A 19,308-nucleotide genomic window follows, 5' to 3' on the forward strand; every position below is an offset into this window, starting at 1 on the left:
GTTAGTGCCCCTCCCCGTAAAACCAGTAACTCGAAGTCAAATGGCCACCCCTTACGGGATTACGGCATCTGGCAATAGATAGATAGATAGACAGACCTTTACCTGTTATCGCTTCTTGAGGGGTCAATGTTGTGTACTTGGGGTAACCCCGGATTTGGGCCACTCTTTCCTGACCATCTCGCTTACAAGGAGTTCAATTCACGTACTTAAAAAAAAAAAGGGGGGGGGGGCTCGCGTACAAGGGGGATCGTGTACTTGCCACTCGCGTACTGTGGGGATGTACTGTACCTTGTTTACAACATTGGTTAATGATACTAGTCGATAGTTGAGTGGATTTTGTCTATTCCCTTTCTTGAATAAAAGAACAATGTTTGCTTTCTTCCAAATATCAGGCAGTTTACCTTGTCTCAAGGATTCCTTGAAAATTAAAGATAATGGTTTACTTAACTCCTCTGCACATTCATATAGAACTCAACATGAAATTTCATCAGGACCATTTGCTCTTCCTTTGTTTAAATTACTTAACTTCTCCTGTATTTCTTTTTCTGATATTTGTGTATCTGGTAGTATGTGTGGGCATGCATGTTCCATATAATATCTCTCAAAATTATTTTCTTCTGTAAAAACTGATTGGAAATTCATATTTAGTGCTTTACAAATATCCTTCTCTTGTTTGTAGGTGATCCTCTCATCTGTAATGGATTGTATTTAATCTTTTACTTTGGTTTTGCTTCGGAAGTAGCTGTAAAATAGCTTCAGTTGATCACTACGTTTATTTACAATGTCCTCCTCAAACTGTTTTTGGGCTTCCCTCCTTATTCTTGTAAATCGTTTCTTGCCTGTTTATAGTTGTTATATGCCCTTTCACTGTTGTGTCTTCTGTATCCATTCCACAACAAATCTTTTACTTTTGATTTTTTACATTCTGTATTAAACCATTTGCATGGTGAGTGGTGGCGACCATCATCCACTCATTTGATGAGGTGCTGCCTACTTCTTCCTTAGCCTTTATCATTCTTTTTCTGTGCCTGCCCTCCTCTCTTCCTATTTCTCCCATCTTTCCTGTCACCTCTTATTGCTTTTCTTTCCTCTACAGGTGGCTTTACACTGAGTGAGAAGCCAAATGGTTTCCTGTAAGCCAAGAAACCATTTACATCGCTGGGTGGTAACCATATAACCAAACCATACGTGCTCCCTACGTGTCAAGTGGGTTGGTGGAGGGTTAGTGCCCCTCCCCATAAAACAACTAACTCAAAGTCAAATGGCCACCCCTTTTGGGATCGTGGCATCTGGCAATAGATAGATAGATAGATTAAACCATTTCTTTAATTTCTTTTCTGCTTCTTTGTGCTATGGGATGTACTTCTGGACCCCTGTTTCAAAAAGTTCACAGAATTTTCTATATATAACATTTAAATCTTGTCCTCTAAGCTCTTATTCCCAATCTAAGAAGTATTCATTTAGGTCATGATAGTTGCCCTTTTTGTAGTAAAGGCTCTTTTTGTAACTTTCATTACTATTAACTATGTCATATGCAAGCCTGAAGTTGTAATTTAATACTGCATGGTTACTTTTGCTGAATGGAGGGTGATACATTATATTGTCAGTATCATTTTCTTGCCCAGTAAATATAAGATCTAGTACTGATGGTATGTCAAGTCCTCTTTTCTGGTGCTTTCTTTTACATGCTGTGTTAGGAAAAACTCCTGCACAAGTTCCAGGAGCTTTTGGTCCCAACAGCTTTCCTGGCTTTTTATATCTGGAGTATTCCAATTTATATTTGCATTGAAATCTCAAGTCAGTATAATTCTTTCAGATTTCTCCTCCATTCTGTATGTAGTAATGCTCTTAAACTTTGAATTGTTTTCTCTGCCAGGCCTTCATATTTGCCTTTTTCCCAAATGTTTGATTTGGGTGGCATGTATAAATCTGCCATAATTACTTCCCCTTCAGACGTACTAATCTCTACTGCGATCAGTTCTACCTGTGAAGGTACATCTAGTTCTATTTCCTTTATTTGCAGATTTTCCATTGTTAATATTATAATTCCTCCTCCTTTTTTAAAATTCTTATCTCTTTTCCATATATTGTATTCCTCTAGGTTTAGTGTATCATTTGATATCCTTGGTGTTAATTTTGTTTCAGTTAGGCAAACAATATGTGGTTTCTTTTCTTTTATATAATCATTCATCTCTAGTAACTTAGATACCATTCCATCTACATTAGAGTACATCAACTTAATCATCTTGTTTACATACTTGTCATGACTTGGGTCTACTACCTTTCTACTTTTTATTCCCTCCTGTTGATGTACCACTTTCGTACCTGCAATACGATTACTTTGTAAAAATGTGTGTTCATCTCTTCCTCTGATCTTCCCTCATTCTTTGTTCTTGCATCCTTGCTTCTCTTTTAGTAATCCAAGTTCCTCTTGAGTTAGGCATCTTTTTATCCATACAATTTTGAAGTCCTCTTTTTCCATAAGTTTGTTTGCATTTTTCAGTATTTCCTCCACAATGTTTACACTCTGGAAGGTTACTTTCAAGGGCCTTGATTTATTTCTCTCACATTTCCCTAGCCTTTTGTGTTCCTCTATGTCTTTACTACAGTTTTCCTCTGACACTTCCTTCAATATGCTCATTACATTTGCCATCTCCTTTTGGTCTCTAGAAATCTTGTTTTTTATTTCTTCCTCCTCTATACCAGTGATTACTATGGATTTGTTGATGTCTGCTGAATCTTTGACCAATTCTGGATTGTTTTGGATTATTTCCTTCACTTCCTTTTTAATGCTCTTTTCTTCCACACTTGTTTCTAAGTCTTTCTTTACATTTCACCATTTCAGCATATGTGGTTTCCACATTATTTTTGTAGCTTTGCACTGCTTCGTTTACCTGGGTTATCTTCTCAGTATCACTGCTATGAAATATCAGAGTGCTTGCCTGTCTTATGATCTCTGTATCATTTCTGAACTCTTCCATAATACTCTCATGGTTGACAACAGTGCTTGCCATTTCACTAATCTTCCTTCTAAGTGTACCCACCTCAACTGATAATTCATCCATTGTTGTGTCTTTCTTATTAATCTCCTTTACTAAATTTTCATTTTTTCTTTTCTGCATGTGCAACTGCTTTTTAATTTCTTCTATTTCACTCTGAAATGTGTGTGTGTGTGTGTGTGTGTGTGTGTGTATTTACCTAATTGTATTTACCTAACTGTGATATACAGGAAATGAGCTACGCTTGTGGGGTCCCATCCCCGTTTCTCAATAAGTCAAATTTAGCTTTAAACTCGTTTAAGTTTTTAGACTGTACGATCTCTTTGTCCAGGCTATTCCACAGGTCTATACACCTATAAGGAAAATTATATTTCTTAATATCCATCAAGCAGCTTGGCTTCTTCAGTTTCATTCCATGTCCTCCTGTTACTCTCTTATCCCATAAAAACAGATCTTCTTTGTCAATTTTATCTACTCCCACCATGGTCCTGAACACAGCAATCATGTCGCCTATCTTTCTCCTCTTTTCTAAGGAAGGCAAATCCAGCTTTTCCAGCCTCTCTCTGTACGACAGCTCTGCTAGACTGGGGATTATTTTGGTTATTGTTCTTTGTATTCTCTCAATCTTGTTTATATCTTTCTTTTTGTGTGGGGACCACATTACTGGTGCATATTCTAACCTGGGGCAAATCTTGGCCACTATCAATTTTTCATCATCTCCTCATCCATATAATGAAAAGCTACTCTTATATTAGTCAGGAGTTTATACGTCTCTCTATGTGTTTTTCAGGTGACAAACTGTCTTGGACCAGCACTCCCAAATCTTTTTCTTCTCTGGCTTTTGTGATTGGTTCATTACCCATCAAGTATTTCAATGATGGCCTCTTGGTACTTTTATCCATTTCTAATATTTTACATTTCTTTGCATTGAATTTCATTTCCCACATCCAGCTCCATTTGTGTATCCTATCCAGATCCTCCTGCAGCATTTTACAATCCTCCTCAACCTCTACCTTCCTCAAGATCTTTGCATCATCAGCAAACAGACTTGCATAACTATTCACTCCATCTACCATATCTATCTATCTATCTATCTATCTATTGCCAGACGCCTCAATCCCGTTTGGGGTGGCCACAAACAAATCGCCTCCAAGTCGCCCTGTCCCCCGCCATTTCACTCCCCTGCTCCCAACTCACACCCCCCTCTCTCATATACCTCTCCACCCCATCTCTCCATCTCATCCTCGGCCTCCCCCTCCCTCTTTCCCCCTCCACCTCACTCACATACACTCTCTTCGTCAGTCTTTCACCCTCCATCCTCTCCACATGGCCAAACCACCTCAGTGTGTTCCTCATAACGCTTCCTATCACATCCACATCAACACCACAACGCTCCTTTATATCCTCATTCGTCAGCCTGTCTCTCCATATCATTTACGTAAATCAGGAACATTACTGGCGCCAACACCAAGCCCTGTGGGACTCCACTTGTTACTTCCCTCCATCCAGACATCTTATCCTTTATTACTGTCCTCATTTGTCTGTCCCTCAAAAAGTCTCTTGTCCATTCCTGGAGGTTCCCCTTCAGTCCTCCTATATGCTCTAGTTTCCACATTAGTCTCTTATGGGGTACCTTGTCGAAGGCCTTCTCCAAATCTAAATACACACAGTCCACCCAACCATCACTTTCCTGTAGCACGTCAATCGCTCTTGAGTAAAAACTCATCAAGTTGGAAACACATGACCTTCCACTTCTAAATCCAAACTGACTATCAGCCAAAATATTCATCTCTTCCTGATATTTTATCCAAATCTCTTTCAGAATTCTTTTGCACAATTTTGCGAACATGCTGGTTAGGGACACTGGTCTATAATTCAGGGGTTCTTCCTTGTTTCCTCCCATATAAATTGGTACCACATTTGCCCTCCTCCATTCGTGAGGCACTTTCCCCTCTCCCAGAAAGCACACAATTAAACTGTGAATCTTATCCGCCAGTTGTTCTCTGCATTCCTTCAGTACCCAATTAGAGATTCCATCTGGTCCTGGGGCTTTCCTGACATCTTGAGTTTCGAGTAATTTATATACTTCCTGTACTTCCACTTTTATATCTTTTATCACTACATTTCTAGTCACTCCTTCCCCTTCCACAAACTCCTTTTCATTAGTGAAAACTGATTGGAAACATTCGTTCATTATTTCTGCTTGCATTGCCGCATCTTTGTAGACCTCTCCTTCGACTTTCAGTTTGGTGATTCCTTCCTTTTGTTTCAGTTTGCCATTGACAAATCTATAAAACAATTTGGGTTCATCCTTACATTTGTCTATTATACCTATTTCAAAATTCCTTTCTTCTTCTCTGCATATGCTTGTGTATTCATTTCTAGTTCTTTTATACTCTTCCTTTGTTCTGTTGTTACCTCTCTTTCTCCAATTGTTCCACGCCGTGTCTCTATTTTTTGCTGTCATACACCTTCTATTAAACCACTCATTTTTCCCGTTTTCTTTCCCCATTACTCTTGGCACAAATTTTTCTACTCCCGAATTATAGAGGCCTAGAAAAATATCCCACTTCCTCTGTATCTCTCTTGTTTCTCTGAATTTTCTCCAATCTGCATTTTCAAATAATTTTCTCAATCCTGTAAAGTTTGCTTTCCCAAACTTGTATCTTCCCTGCCTATAAAGCTCGTCTCTTGGCTCCACATTCCCTGTTATCATCTGGAACTCAATGACCACATGAGAGTGACCGGCCTCACTCATCCCTAAGTGGCATTACATGAGCAATAAACCCCAACCACTCCTTGGATATAAACCTTCACTGGCTCAGTTTGACTGAGCGCCTTAATTACCCACTAAACCACCAGGCACAATAATGTGGTTAAAAATGCCAGGGAAAACTGTGCGGTCTGCATTAGTGGTAGGTGGTGGCAACCATCATCCACTCACTTGATGTAGTGCTCCCTACTTCTTCCTTAGCCATTATTATTCTTTTTCTGTGCCTGCCCTCCTCTCTTCCTATTTTTCACCATCATCCACTCACTTGATGTAGTGCTGCCTACTTCTTCCTTAGTCTTTATCATTCTTTTTCTGTGTCTGTCCTCCTCTCTTCCTATTTCTCACCATCATCCACTCACTTGATGTAGTGCTGCCTACTTCTTCCTTAGCCTTTATCATTCTTTTTCTGTGTCTGTCCTCCTCTCTTCCTATTTCTCACCATCATCCACTCACTTGATGTAGTGCTGCCTACTTCTTCCTTAGCCTTTATCATTCTTTTTCTGTGCCTGCCCTCCACTCTTCCTATTTCTCACCATCATCCACTCACTTGAAGTAGTGCTGCCTACTTCTTCCTTAGCCTTTATCATTCTTTTTCTTTTCCTTCCCTCCTCTCTTCCTATTTCTCACCATCATCCACTCACTTGATGTATGCTGCCTGCTTCTTCCTTAGCCTTTATCATTCTTTTTCTGTGTCTGCCCTTCTCTCTTCCTATTTCTCACCATCATCCACTCACTTGACGTAGTGCTGCCTACTTCTTTCTTAGCCTTTACCATTCTTTTTCTGTGCCTGCCCTCCTCTCTTCCTATTTCTCCCATCTTTCCTGTCACTTCTTACTGCTTTTCTTTCCTTTACAGGTGGCTTTGCATTGAGTGACAAGCCAAATGGTTTCCTGTACGCCAAGAAACCATTTACAACACTGGGTAGTAACCATATAACCAAACTATACATGCTCCCTACGTGTCAACAAGTGGCTTGGTGAAGGGTCAGTGCCCCTCCCCGTAAAACAACTAACTCAAAGTCAAATGGCCACCCCTTACAGGATTATTGTGTCTGGCAATAGACAGATAGATAGATATAAAACAACTAACTCAAAGTCAAAAAGTTTTCATGAAATGGGTTTCAATGATCTTAGTTACATAGTACCCTAGGTTAACACATTAACTGTGTAACTTGAAGGCGACAGTAAAGTAGCTCACATAAATAAAAGTACAGTATGGTATGCAGTAATACATTACGTACGTGTGGTTCAGAAGGGAGACCATGATACCAAACACCATGTGGAACACACCAATGATAATAGAAATCTTCATCTTGTAGCTGTTTTGGAAAGCAATCTTGTTTACTGCTATCTGTTTGTGAACAACAAATGAAAGAAAAAAATTAAAATATATATAGTATACTGTATATATATATATATATATATATATATATATATAGCAAAAGCCCTGTAATCCGAACCGCAGGAGACCTAGGGTCTTTCGGATTATTGTTTTTTTCAGACTATTGTGAGGGACCTTTGAAAACATTAAAAATATGTACATGATCATTAAATAAACACTTATAATACTATGGTTTATTGTATTACTCAGGAAATGCATAGAAGAGTAGATGAACAGTTACAGGCAGGCACATCCAAGCCCAGGGCAAGTCCAAACCAGAAGAATCCTTAGATAAAGGCCATGAAAATTCAAAAAAAGCACAGAAAAATTTAAAACAAGCCCATAAAATTTTGAAAAATTTCACCTTAACAAATTTGGAGTATTGGGATTTTCGGATTATTGGTGGTCGGATTGGAGGACTTTTACTGTATTATACAAACAAAATTAAACATCATAATATTCAAAAAGTACAGTACACACATATCCTCTTAAGCCACTTCCACTGACTGGGGTCCTCACTGGGGGAAAAGTACTACGGAGAAAGGCATAGGAGGTGATGGTGATGACAAAACTTAAACTAAAATCTAACAGAGTATTAATCATTAGTAAAATAATAACACAAAAGACCATCCACACTAACAGTGGACACCCATGATGTTCACCAGAAGTGGGGTACCTACAGTGTCAGCTTTGAAATATGGTAATGAAACATGCTTTCATGATCATTTTCAACACACTCTCAGTTATCATATTTCAACATCACAAGTGCCCATTAATCACGTGGACGGCATTTTGAAACTGAAATTTCAAAGAAATGAACATGTTGGGTCTCTCCTCCCTAGTATATGTAATAACTATTTGTCACCTCATAATCACAGTTTAATTCTTTGATATACAAAACACTGAGATTTCACTAGCAAAATCTACTACAAAATTGTTTTACTGTTTCTTCATTTTCTAAAAATGAAAGTTACACTATCAGTATCAAAGTATGTGCATTTCATTTCAGTACATTTGCCTTCGCAAACACATAAGAGTACAGAACCAAATATTTTGGTGAACTTTGTATGCCCATTTATCCCTAGTCTGAACACACATATCCATACATACATCATCATCATCATTACCATCATCCAATCCTACATTGCCCCATAAGGAGTGTAGGAGCCCGGGGCTAGGCAAGTTGGTCCTGACATTTAACCCTCTCATGCACAATAAGTTTCAGTAAGTTTTCCGGCACACGACTTTTTTTGCGAAGCTGCCCGGCCTGGCTGCCCGCGCACGGCAAATAACATGTATTCTCTCCTTATTTTTGTCACCCAAACATCAATATACTGCCATGAAACCTATGTCATCTTATTCATCGATGTTTGTTCTAGCTGATAAGCACCACAAAAAAACAGGAAAACATGACTAAAACAACATTAGGCGGCCGTGAATAAAATTTCGCTACATCACGTTCACTTCCCAACACCACCATTCGAGTGTTTTCCATCACACAGGAAAATGCTATTAGAAGTTCTGATAGAGAATTTCATCAGCTTTCCAAAGAGACAAATCCGGTGTTGATACGATTTGTAGTTTTCGAGAAAATAACCAAAAACTGAAAGCCATTTTTGAAAAAAAATCAAGGAGCTCTAATATGGAAATTTTCTCGCAGATGTTATGTTTTTATTGCATAATATTATGCAGAATTTCACCAGCTTTCTAATGAGCACCTCATGGTTTCCATACGCCTCATAGTTCTCGAGAAAATGGCCAAAAACAACTGGGAACTCACGTCCGTTCGTCACTTTCGTGATGTGCGCAGAGCATATGCAATATTCCTGCCTACGTAACAACGAATTCTTATCATAGATATTACATTGTTATGTCGTGTACATACGTAGAATTTACTGCTCTTTATCATGGTTCTTATAGGAAATCGATACGTCCAATAGTTTTCGAGTAATTGGCCGACAAAAAGAGATTACTCCTTTGAGCGCTTTCGACTTTACCAAAAGTCTGTTCCCTCAACTTTTCCAACAGAAAATGCTCCCAGAGGCTTATATTCTGCAAATGAACATAAGTAGAATTTACTGCTCTTTATCATGGTTCTTACGGGAAATCGATTCGTTCAATAGTTTTGGAGTAATTGGATGACAAACGTAGAATACTCTTCCTCACTCGCACGCGAGATAAAAAACACTCTTTCCCTACCTCACCCATGGCTACATATTTTCGCTCGTTACGTTTTATTATTTTCTTTTTTTACTCAAAGTATATACGTAAAATATCATAAGGTTTTTGATAGTGCTGTCAGAAACTCGACATGGCCACTAGTCTTTTTGCTAGGTTCTGACTAAGAAGCTGAACTTTCTTCCATCTCATATGTGTGTATGTAAAAAAACATTATTTATTTGTGTAAAAAATATTGAACTAAAGAAATAGGTCAATATACAGATCAACAAAATACGGATAACTCACTTCCTCCAGAGGTGTTGAGATGCTGGCAGTTGCTTGAAGATGAGGAGTTATGTAGTGTGTGAGCATGTGTGTGTGTGGGTGAGCGTGTGCGTGTGGGTGAGCGTGTGCGTGTGGGTGAGCGTGTGCCTGTGGGTGAGCGTGTGCCTGTGGGTGAGCGTGTGCATGTGGGTGAGCATGTGCATGTGGGTGAGTGTGTGTGTGCGCATGTGTGTGTGTGTGTGTGTGTGTGTCTGTGGCTGCGGCGTATTTTCTTCTCTCCTTGCGATACATTTGCCTAAAACACATGCGATCCACACAACAGATTTCTCCACGAACATTCGTTGCACAACATATGTATGTATATGTGGCTGTGGCATGTTTCTTGTCTCTGACACTTGTGTTTTGTTTTAGCTAAGTCAGTGAATGCATGAAATATTTCTCTGTGAACACTCACTGCAACTCAATTGTACTGGCACACACCACACTCCTTCACGGACACCCGCAGCATGTTTGACGTATATTTCACACAATTCCATACGCATTTTCACTATCAGAATCACAATAATTCCATCACTAAACACCTCTAATTCTTCCTTCCCAACTATAAAAAATGTACTTGATGTCTGCCCCATTCCACACTATGGTTCCATAATTTCACCAAGCCAGCCACAATATCTTTCACACAAAATACACTTTAGGCACTGGCTTCATTATATACGTACAGTATTTGTAATCACACCATGGGCCTTGGGGAGGGCGAGAGGCGAAACCCAGCAACAGTGAACACGCATGTCGGCTCATAAGCCTAACGCTTCATAACGGACACAATTCCTTTTCGTGACATATATCTATGTTCCATCGACAATATCACATACAAATATGCTCACAAATAATGCATTATCACACTGAGTCCATAGGGGCTTCGGCTCGGGCAGGAGGGGGAGAATTAGTAGGAGTTTAAAAGGACTGAAGACACAACGCAACCCACCGCCTGGCTGCTTGGAAGAGACTGATGTTTACCGCTAAGTGCTGGGCCCAGTGAGGCAGTTCAGTGTTGCCAATGCCTTACCGTTGGAAAATGCAGTAGTCGCTACAATGCGTCAAATTTGACGCGATTTTGCCAGAAACTTTTTTTTTTTGGCTATTTTTTTTTTGTGCTTAGAAATGCGATTCAAGTGACTGATTATCTTGAAATCAATCCCCATGAAACGCGAATCGCATGACTGTGCCTGAGAGGGTTAAGATGAGAGTGACCAGCCTCAATCATCCCTGAGTGGCATTACGTGAGCAATAAATCCCAACCATCCCTTGGATATAAACCTTCACTGGCTCAATCCGACTGGAGTGCCATAATTCCTATATATACAGTACATATATATATATATATATATATATATATATATATGTACTGTAATTGGTAATGAATGGTGATGGATAGAATATCTCAAACCTGTTGTATGCTGATGATGCAGTACAACTTGCAAATACCAGACAGGAACTTGGTAAACTAATGCGGAGTTTTGCTAATGTCTGTGCGCATCGTGCCTTGAGAGTAAATGCAGAAAAGAGTAGAGTGATGGTCATTGAGAGAGAAGCTGACTCCCAGTGTGATGTTACAGTGAATGGACAGAGATTGAAATGTGTGAGAGAGTTCAAATACCTGGGTACAGTGACAGAAAAGAGAGGAAAATGTGCAAAAGAAGTGGAATGTAGAGTGAAACAAGGAAGAAGAGTAGATGCTGTAATGAAGGCCTTGATAAGAAACAGAGGCTTGAGTGTTGCAGCTGCACGAGGCTTACATGAAGGAGTGTTAGTGCCAACTTCAACATATGGATGTGAGACTATCGTGTGACGTGAAAATGAAAATTCAGGAAAGCAGTGGAGATGGGACTGCTGAGGAATGTATGTGGAGTACAGAGTGTGGATAGGATATGAAATAATATGATTCGTGAAAGATGTGGAGTGAGGAAGTCTGTGGACACTAGAATCGAAGAGAGTATTCTGAGATGGTATGGTCAAGTGGAAAAAATAGATAACAACAGAGTGGTGTAAAAGGTATATCTGAGCGAATCTGAATGAGGAAGGAGGTGAGGTAGGCCAAGAAGAAGGTGGAGGGATATGGTGGATAAGAGTGTCAGGAAGAGAGGTTTGGAAGTCGGTAAGGCTAGGGAACTGACAGGAGATTGAGCTGCCTGGATGAATATTGTGAGGAGAAGTGCATGATCCGGGGTTTGGCACCCCTTTTTAATGTGACAGCTTCCAGATTGACTCTATCGTATAAGTTTATGTGAAGCTACAGAATGTGGTGAATGTTTTTGGCCTATCAGATTCAGCCACGATTCTGGGGGCTTGAATGATAAGTGAATGGAAACGTGGCCAATTGGACTGGGCAATTTTGGGCTGTCTGGACATTGCTACTCCTCACCCTACTCTAGGGTGGGAAAAGAGGATCAGATGATGACGATGATGATGATGATGATGGTGACATACAGTATTACAGAGAGAGAGAGAGAGAGAGAGAGAATTCTTTATAAACAAAAATTACCATAACTGACCTGCCACATTGGATCAAATCCTACGGGGTATGGTTTCATCTCGTAAATGTCTGGATACTTGGGGTCCAAGGTGAGTCCTCCATGCTCAATAAGGATTTCCTCAGTGGCATTCGCATTGGGCCCAATGTGCCAAGCCGACCCAAATATGTTGAATGAGCGCGAGAAGACATCATTGTAGATAATGCCGGTGTAAATGGAGAAAAGGCTCATCAGTAGCAGGATGTACCGACCTCCAAAGAAGATGTTCCAGATCTATAAGAAAAAGAGAACTAATAACCACCATCTGATAATATCTGTACTATAAGTGTAGTACATGGCTCAGTGAAAAGCAATATTGTCAACAAAAGAACAATAAACACACTCATGGGACCTTATTTGTTATTATGATATGTAAATATAAACATAACTGAAGTAGCAAACAAGATTAGACTTGGTGAGGCAAAATAAGTACAGTATATACAGTCTGAGACTTAAGTTCTTTGACTCAACTTAGTATGAGTTCAACCACAGATGATGCTTTACTTGTTTTTTGGGTAGGTGGGCGGAGGTATTCAGTGAAAGCTTGATTATCTGTACTCAGAACATCCGGTTTTTGGCATATCCGGGCCATGACCAACTGATACAGTACAGTGGTTTGATAATACATAAAATTATCCAAATGATAGCTCCTGTTTAAACAGTGAGTGTCCAGTTGCTAGCGGGCAAGCAACGAGTAAACGGGAGTGAGTCTACCCCCCATCCACACCTCCCATTTGTGATCTGCTCTCGAAGGTGGCGGGGTGTGTTTGGTGGGGCAATTGATAAGGAGGGGAAACCAATACTAGAGAGATGCTCTTGTTTGCTCATTCTTTTGTTCATTCATGTGTGTGAAAATGAGACTATTGATATAAACAATAATGCAATCCATTACTAAATCAATCTAAGAAACCTGGTGTTTGGTTTCCGCTGGATTAATCATGATTTCGGACTATTTGGGCACCCTTTCACATCATATTGTGTGATAATTGGGCTATCACTGTACAGTTATTTAAAAAAAAACACTCAATTATCCGTCATCGCAATATCCGGCCCAATGCAATATCCAGCGCTATTTGCTCAGCTCCATTAAAACAATATCTCGCGAAATTACAGAACATCTGGCTAAGAAACAGAAAGCAATTGGCCTTCTAGCTCTGACATGGGACCCAATTGGCATGTGAGCAGATTCAAACCAAATCTAGTTAATCTTGGATCTCGCTCTCTCTTTCTCTCCCTACTGCCATGTGAGGTGAACACAACAACCATATGCTGTCTATCTATCTATAGGCAGATGCCACTGTCCCAAAGGATGGCCACAAGCAAACTGCTTCCATGTCATTCTATCCTCTGCCATTTGGCTGCCCTCTCTCTCCATCTTACACCTCCCTCTTTCACACATCTCCACTCAATCCCTCAATCTTATCCTTGATATCCCCCCTTATCTCCCCCACAATGACATACAGTTAGACCTCACTGTAACGGACATATTGGGGCCCATGCCATTCCGAAAAATGAGAAATTCCGATAAAAGCGACATCCGGACTTCCCCCTGCTAATCCGGAATTATTCCGATATATCAGACATTAGTCCGGATTGCACGAACAGTTTTTAAACTGCTCTGACTACCACTGCTGTACTGTACTGTGTTATAACTTCACTACATTAATCAAATGGTATAATATATATAATAATACTGTACTGTACACTCATAAACATGTCTTTTATTTACCCTATTGTGGTGAACACAGCTGAAGTGGTCAGGCAGTCCGGGCTGCCTCTGGCTTTATCAGACTTTTTCCAGCATATAGGAATTTAGTCTGGTAGCTCCTCGAGTCCGATAAAAGCGAATTACGGTCTATCGAAGTCCGTTATATCAAGGTTTTACTTTACTGCATAAGTGACATGAACTTCAGCACCATACCATTCCTTCACTTCCTCATATTATCTCTTTGTCTCTCTCCACGTAACTCCACACGTTCCTCTCAAATAAATCATCTGCTGTGCAGGTGTTTAATTAGCTACTTCAAACCAACAGTAACTACGAAATACCTACATTGTTAAGAGTAATTGCAAATTCAAAGTTAAATTACAAAAAACATATTAATCAAGTAGTTAGAGAGGGTAACTTGCATATCAGAAATCTGTACTCTATGAGAAAATTCCTGAACAGACATTGCCTCTTAACACTGGTCCATGCAGTGGTCTTGTCTCGTGTTGATTATTGTAATTCACTGTGGACTGGTCTTCCAAATAATATAGTAACAAGAGTTCAGTCTGTGCTGAACAGGGGAGCAAGGCTTATATTTGGTCTCTCCCTGAGAACCTCGACTACCCCATCCCTTATTGAGCCGCGTTGGTTACCAGTAGAGGCTAGAATTGAATTTAAACTGTGTCTTATTACATTCAAGGTACTGAGTTTGGTGAACCAAAGTATCTTGCTGAACTGCTAAAATTCCAATCAGCAAGCCCAGGTGCGATGTTACGTAGTGAAGATGATTCCTTGCATCTTGAAGAGCCTGGAGCCACTCACCAATCATCTTTCTTTCTTTGTTCTTTTGTGTATAGCGCCCCAAGGTTATACAACATATTCCCGTTGTCCATGAGACAATTCTCTTCTGCTGAATCCTTTAACAGACAGCTGAAAGCCTTTCTCTTTTCAAAATGCTACAACCTGGAGAGAGGTACTGTGATGAATAATTATAAGGTTAATTATTACCACTTTCACATTCTTTTACTGATGAAGTTTGTATTGTAAATGTGAACCATCACAATTTTTGTAACTGTAAAAATAATGTATATGTGTATTGTGAGCTAGTGAATTCCCAATGGAAGAACTGGCGCTTTTGAGAAACAAAAGACCAGATTATTATTATTATTATTATTATTATTATTACTATTATTATTAATCCATCCATCATCCAATCCTACGTTGCCCCAGAGAAGGGTAGGAGCCCGGGGCTCGGCAGTTGGTCCCGACATTTAAGATGAGAGTGACCAGCCTCACTCATCCATGAGTGGCATTACATGAGCAATAAACCCCAACCATCCCTTGGATATAAACCTTCACTGGCTCAATCCGATTGGAGTGCAGTAATTACCCACTAAACCACCAGGTGCCAAAATTGTTATATGGTTACCACTCAGCATAGTAAATGGTTTCCTGGTGTACAGGAAACCATTTGGCTTGTCACTCTGTGTAGAATCACCCACAGGCAGAGGGAAGAGGAAAGAATGAAGGAATGAAAGATGGAAGAGGGACTGTAAAGTCACCTGTATGCAGAAGGACAAGGAAAGACTGAAGGAAAGAGAGACAGAGGAGGATGGAAGGAAAGAAGGATGGAGGAGAGGAAAGGGCAGACGTCTGAGAGCAGCACTACAATGAGTGAGTGGATGGTGAGTGTCCCCACCTACCACAAATTATATTATTATTATTACTGTTGTTCTGAAGCCACACTCATCTACATGTCAGCTTGATGGACTGCCGGAAAACAGCTTAACACTCCCTGAGATCATAAGCTGAGGCTATAATTACTGAAATTTCTTCACAGACTGTTCGTCTTCAGTATCCCTATTTTCTCATCATCAATGCTACTTATCAGAATTGAATGACCTAGAACAGTCTAACAGCTTCCAAATTTATAATTTCAGCTCATGATATCCGGGGCTGCAAACAACGGTCTTACAAATCTAATTCTAGATGAGCTTGCTTGTATAAAACTAAATGTCTTTACAAATATTTTGACTTTGAGGGCAGCAGAAATGTCACTACAAATCAATGTATGGAACACTCATGCAAGCAGAATAACACACACTGCATACTAAAATTAGACAATTAAGTAAATACATGTCCTGGTATCTATCATTCTTGATCCCACACTGTTGCACAGAGTTAACAGAGATACTTTTTGTAGCTATTCTACATGACAAGATATGGATCTATTTTCGAAGAGGCAATTGATAAAAATGGTCTCTCTCTACAACCATTGCAATTAGTATCTTTAACCCATTAACTGCTCTATACAGCTTGGGCTGTTCCAAGTGCAACTGCTCAATACAGCCCTGGCTGCGCAGGTGAATTTAGAATATAGTGTCATGGTGACCAAGGTCGACCCATGCAAGCATGTTTGAGCCTTCAAAACCGAAACCGAAACTGAAAAAGAAATGAAAACCATACATTCCAATAGGGAATCAGACACTTTGATGTTCATCCATAGCTTTACCAAGGTAAATATTGAGCTAATATTTTGTTACTACATACTTTGGCATGTGTTCTCTCAATTCCTAAGACAAAATTTGACCTTTGGGAAGTTTCATTTTTACTCCTATGTCTGCGCACCACAGACACCTCCAAAAAACCGCCATGCGCAGTTAACGGGTTAATCACTGAGAAGCATATGTTTTGCTTATCAAAAAAACAGACCTGCAGGGTGGAGCAAGAGAATTTTTGAGGGTCTGAAAGAATAAATAGATTTATGACTTAATCATACACTGCCTCCTGATGCCTTGCACTTCTCATACTTCAGACTTTGCTGTTTCTACTCCTAAATCCTACCCATCCCATTTAATAGTGGGAAACCTGATAACAATGATGATGAGAACTAAAAAACTGAGTAAAGCTCATGGTGAAGTAAATCAGTCCCACACAGCAAAATGCCAAAACATCTCTACAGTACAGTGTAAGAGGAACTGACCTCGCCTGACATCCTGGCAGCTATGAGGGCCTTCTCACGCAACACCATCCATCCAGCAAACAGCATCATGAGAAACCCATGTCCTGCATCACCAAACATGACCGCAAAGAGAAAGGGGAAGGTGGCTGTGGTGTACAGAGCTAGGAAGATGGGAAGAGGAGAAATATTAATGCTGAGATCCATTAATGATTGGTTAAGAACACTCAACCTTGCTTCAAATATATGAATAAATACAGCCCTATGATATACAAATAATGCCTAATTCATTACTACAACCATTCAAACTACTGTAATAAACAATAATGGATCAAGTGCTTAAAAAACTAAAAATATCAACAAATACATATGACCAAAGCTACTAACCAGGGTTGACTTCTCGGTAGCTTGCAACTCCATATGCATCAATGAGTGTCTGGAAGCCTGTAGTGAACTTGTTGGTGCGGTGGAAGGTGGGTGGAGCTATGGTGGTGTGCATTCGGTTCACTATTGGCTGCATTGAACTCCCTGACTTCTCCTGGAATATGGAACAGTGTGGATTATAATAAGAATACAGAAAGGTTAGGATATATCGCGAGGCAGGTTCTAAGAATGTTCACAAAATACAATCTTCACATTATATAATTACATGTACTTCAATGGAGAAAGTAGGTTAGATTCTGTGAGGCCAAAGAAAGTACAATTAAGTTCTGTGTGAAGCTGGAGAAATTAGGGTTAGGTTCTGTGTGAGGCCATTGGAAGTTAATATAGTCATCTAAACATGTTTAATTTCTGATAAAGAATAGCACTTTTACTAACCAAAGAAATACCTGAACAAAACAAGGCTCTGAAACAACTAAATAATCAGCTGACACACCATGAACATGCTGGCAAACAGCTGACACAACAACCTTTGTTTATAATAACAACAAAGCCCAAGACAGACAGACACTATCTTATGGGCCACCTTAGAATGCCATTTTGGCACTGATTTACCCTAATCAGTGCTGATTTCTGAAAACCTAACCCAAATTATGCTCATTTAACCTATTCTCATTTATCCCAGCCTACCCATACCTAACCTAAATTTTCCTAATCTAACCTAAATCATCCAAATCTAACCTTATCTATGCTAATTTATGCTAACCTAATACCCAAATAATAACCCCTAAACATACTGAAGAGAGTGGATCAATAAAGTTTACACTGATTCTGCTACTCTTGATCATGAACCAGACAACCCGTTTCTCTCGTATTTCTCACAACTTTGTGAGCCTGCACTATCATCAATGTACTGTATTTTGTCAGTGAATATGAATTACTCACAACCATTCCTAATCAGTAACTTCTGTTCTTCTGAATATGACACTTCTCAAAACATTTCTTCTTTTAGTTAATCCCTTAATGGCCAAGAGGTAATACATTAGTGTGCACCACACTCTGGCACCGGGATCGTTTTTTTGAATTTCGAATATCAATTTTTTTTCTTTTTCTTACAGATGTGAACAGAATCATCTGGCACACCTGGGAACATGTTTTTTTAGCTTCTTAAACCCATCATATGATTTATGGAAAAATTCATAAAATAACTAGACACTCACCAATGACATGTAAACCAATGGATGATAACATGCAAGCTGAACTGACTGCCTGAGTGCTTGGGATGGTAGAGTACAGTCATGTAAACGTAACACTGACTTTCGTTCCTTTCCCATAAATGTTCAGAGTTTTTTATAGATTGTGCTAAGTTGACACCCTTGGCACTAATATAGTGTAGCCTTGTACACCCTGTCCTGGATACAACACTGAGATGCATTTGGGAAACCCATTGTTGAGCCGGGGTATCATTAACCGGGGACATTATAATACAGAAGGTATAGGGATGTGTTAGTGAGAGTTGGAATCCCTTCCCAACCAAGCCTAAAACCCACCCAAATGGGTCTAAAACCAAGTTCCTAGCTCACCTAAACCCCCAAACAGCTTTCAAACAAGCTAAACTAAGCCTAAAAGCAGCCTATAACTCACCTAAACCCAAAAATAAAATCTGAAAATCATCAAAAATAAGTCTGGAGAAAAATCAAACTTAGTAAACTGTACACAAAAATGATAGTGTTCACCTCACACCCGTGACTAAAGCACATTAATCTAAGCCTAAAAACGGTTTGTAAATCAACCTAAACACAAAATTCAATTATAAAATATCATCAAAATCGGTCAGAAAGGAAACCATCAGATAAAAACCCATCGGATAACCAAGGATTGGCCATCGATGGGAGGAGAAGGGTGTTAATTTTTTTACATCACTATGGCGGGGTACTGTATAGCAACTGATCGTACAGCAGGATATGGGTGTAATGTAATAGGGTTGTGTCAAGTGAAGACCTACTGCATTACGAATTATCGCATAACAAGGTCGATATAACAAGAGTTAAATGGGGTTAGGAGGGGAGACCTCGACCACAATGTCTTAA

The 19,308-nt window shown here is 39.6% G+C and overlaps 1 protein-coding gene across 1 annotated transcript in view; it reads right to left on the bottom strand.

Annotated features, from left to right (window-relative positions):
• Positions 1–19,308, bottom strand: part of LOC145409643 (V-type proton ATPase 116 kDa subunit a 1-like) — a 103,707-nt gene that overhangs the window by 39,238 nt on the left and 45,161 nt on the right. Inside the window, exons 8-11 of the mRNA XM_080279994.1 lie at positions 17,225–17,375; positions 16,862–17,001; positions 12,153–12,404; positions 7,013–7,122 (exon numbers count right to left, since the gene is read on the bottom strand). Of these exons, the coding sequence (XP_080136120.1) occupies positions 7,013–7,122; positions 12,153–12,404; positions 16,862–17,001; positions 17,225–17,375 (653 nt within the window). The remainder of the gene's footprint in view (positions 1–7,012; positions 7,123–12,152; positions 12,405–16,861; positions 17,002–17,224; positions 17,376–19,308) is intronic.

The sequence above is a fragment of the Coenobita brevimanus genome, chromosome 82 (genome assembly GCF_032717465.1).
Source record: "Coenobita brevimanus isolate Jiangsu-jjx chromosome 82, ASM3271746v2, whole genome shotgun sequence".
NCBI lineage: Eukaryota > Metazoa > Arthropoda > Malacostraca > Decapoda > Coenobitidae > Coenobita > Coenobita brevimanus.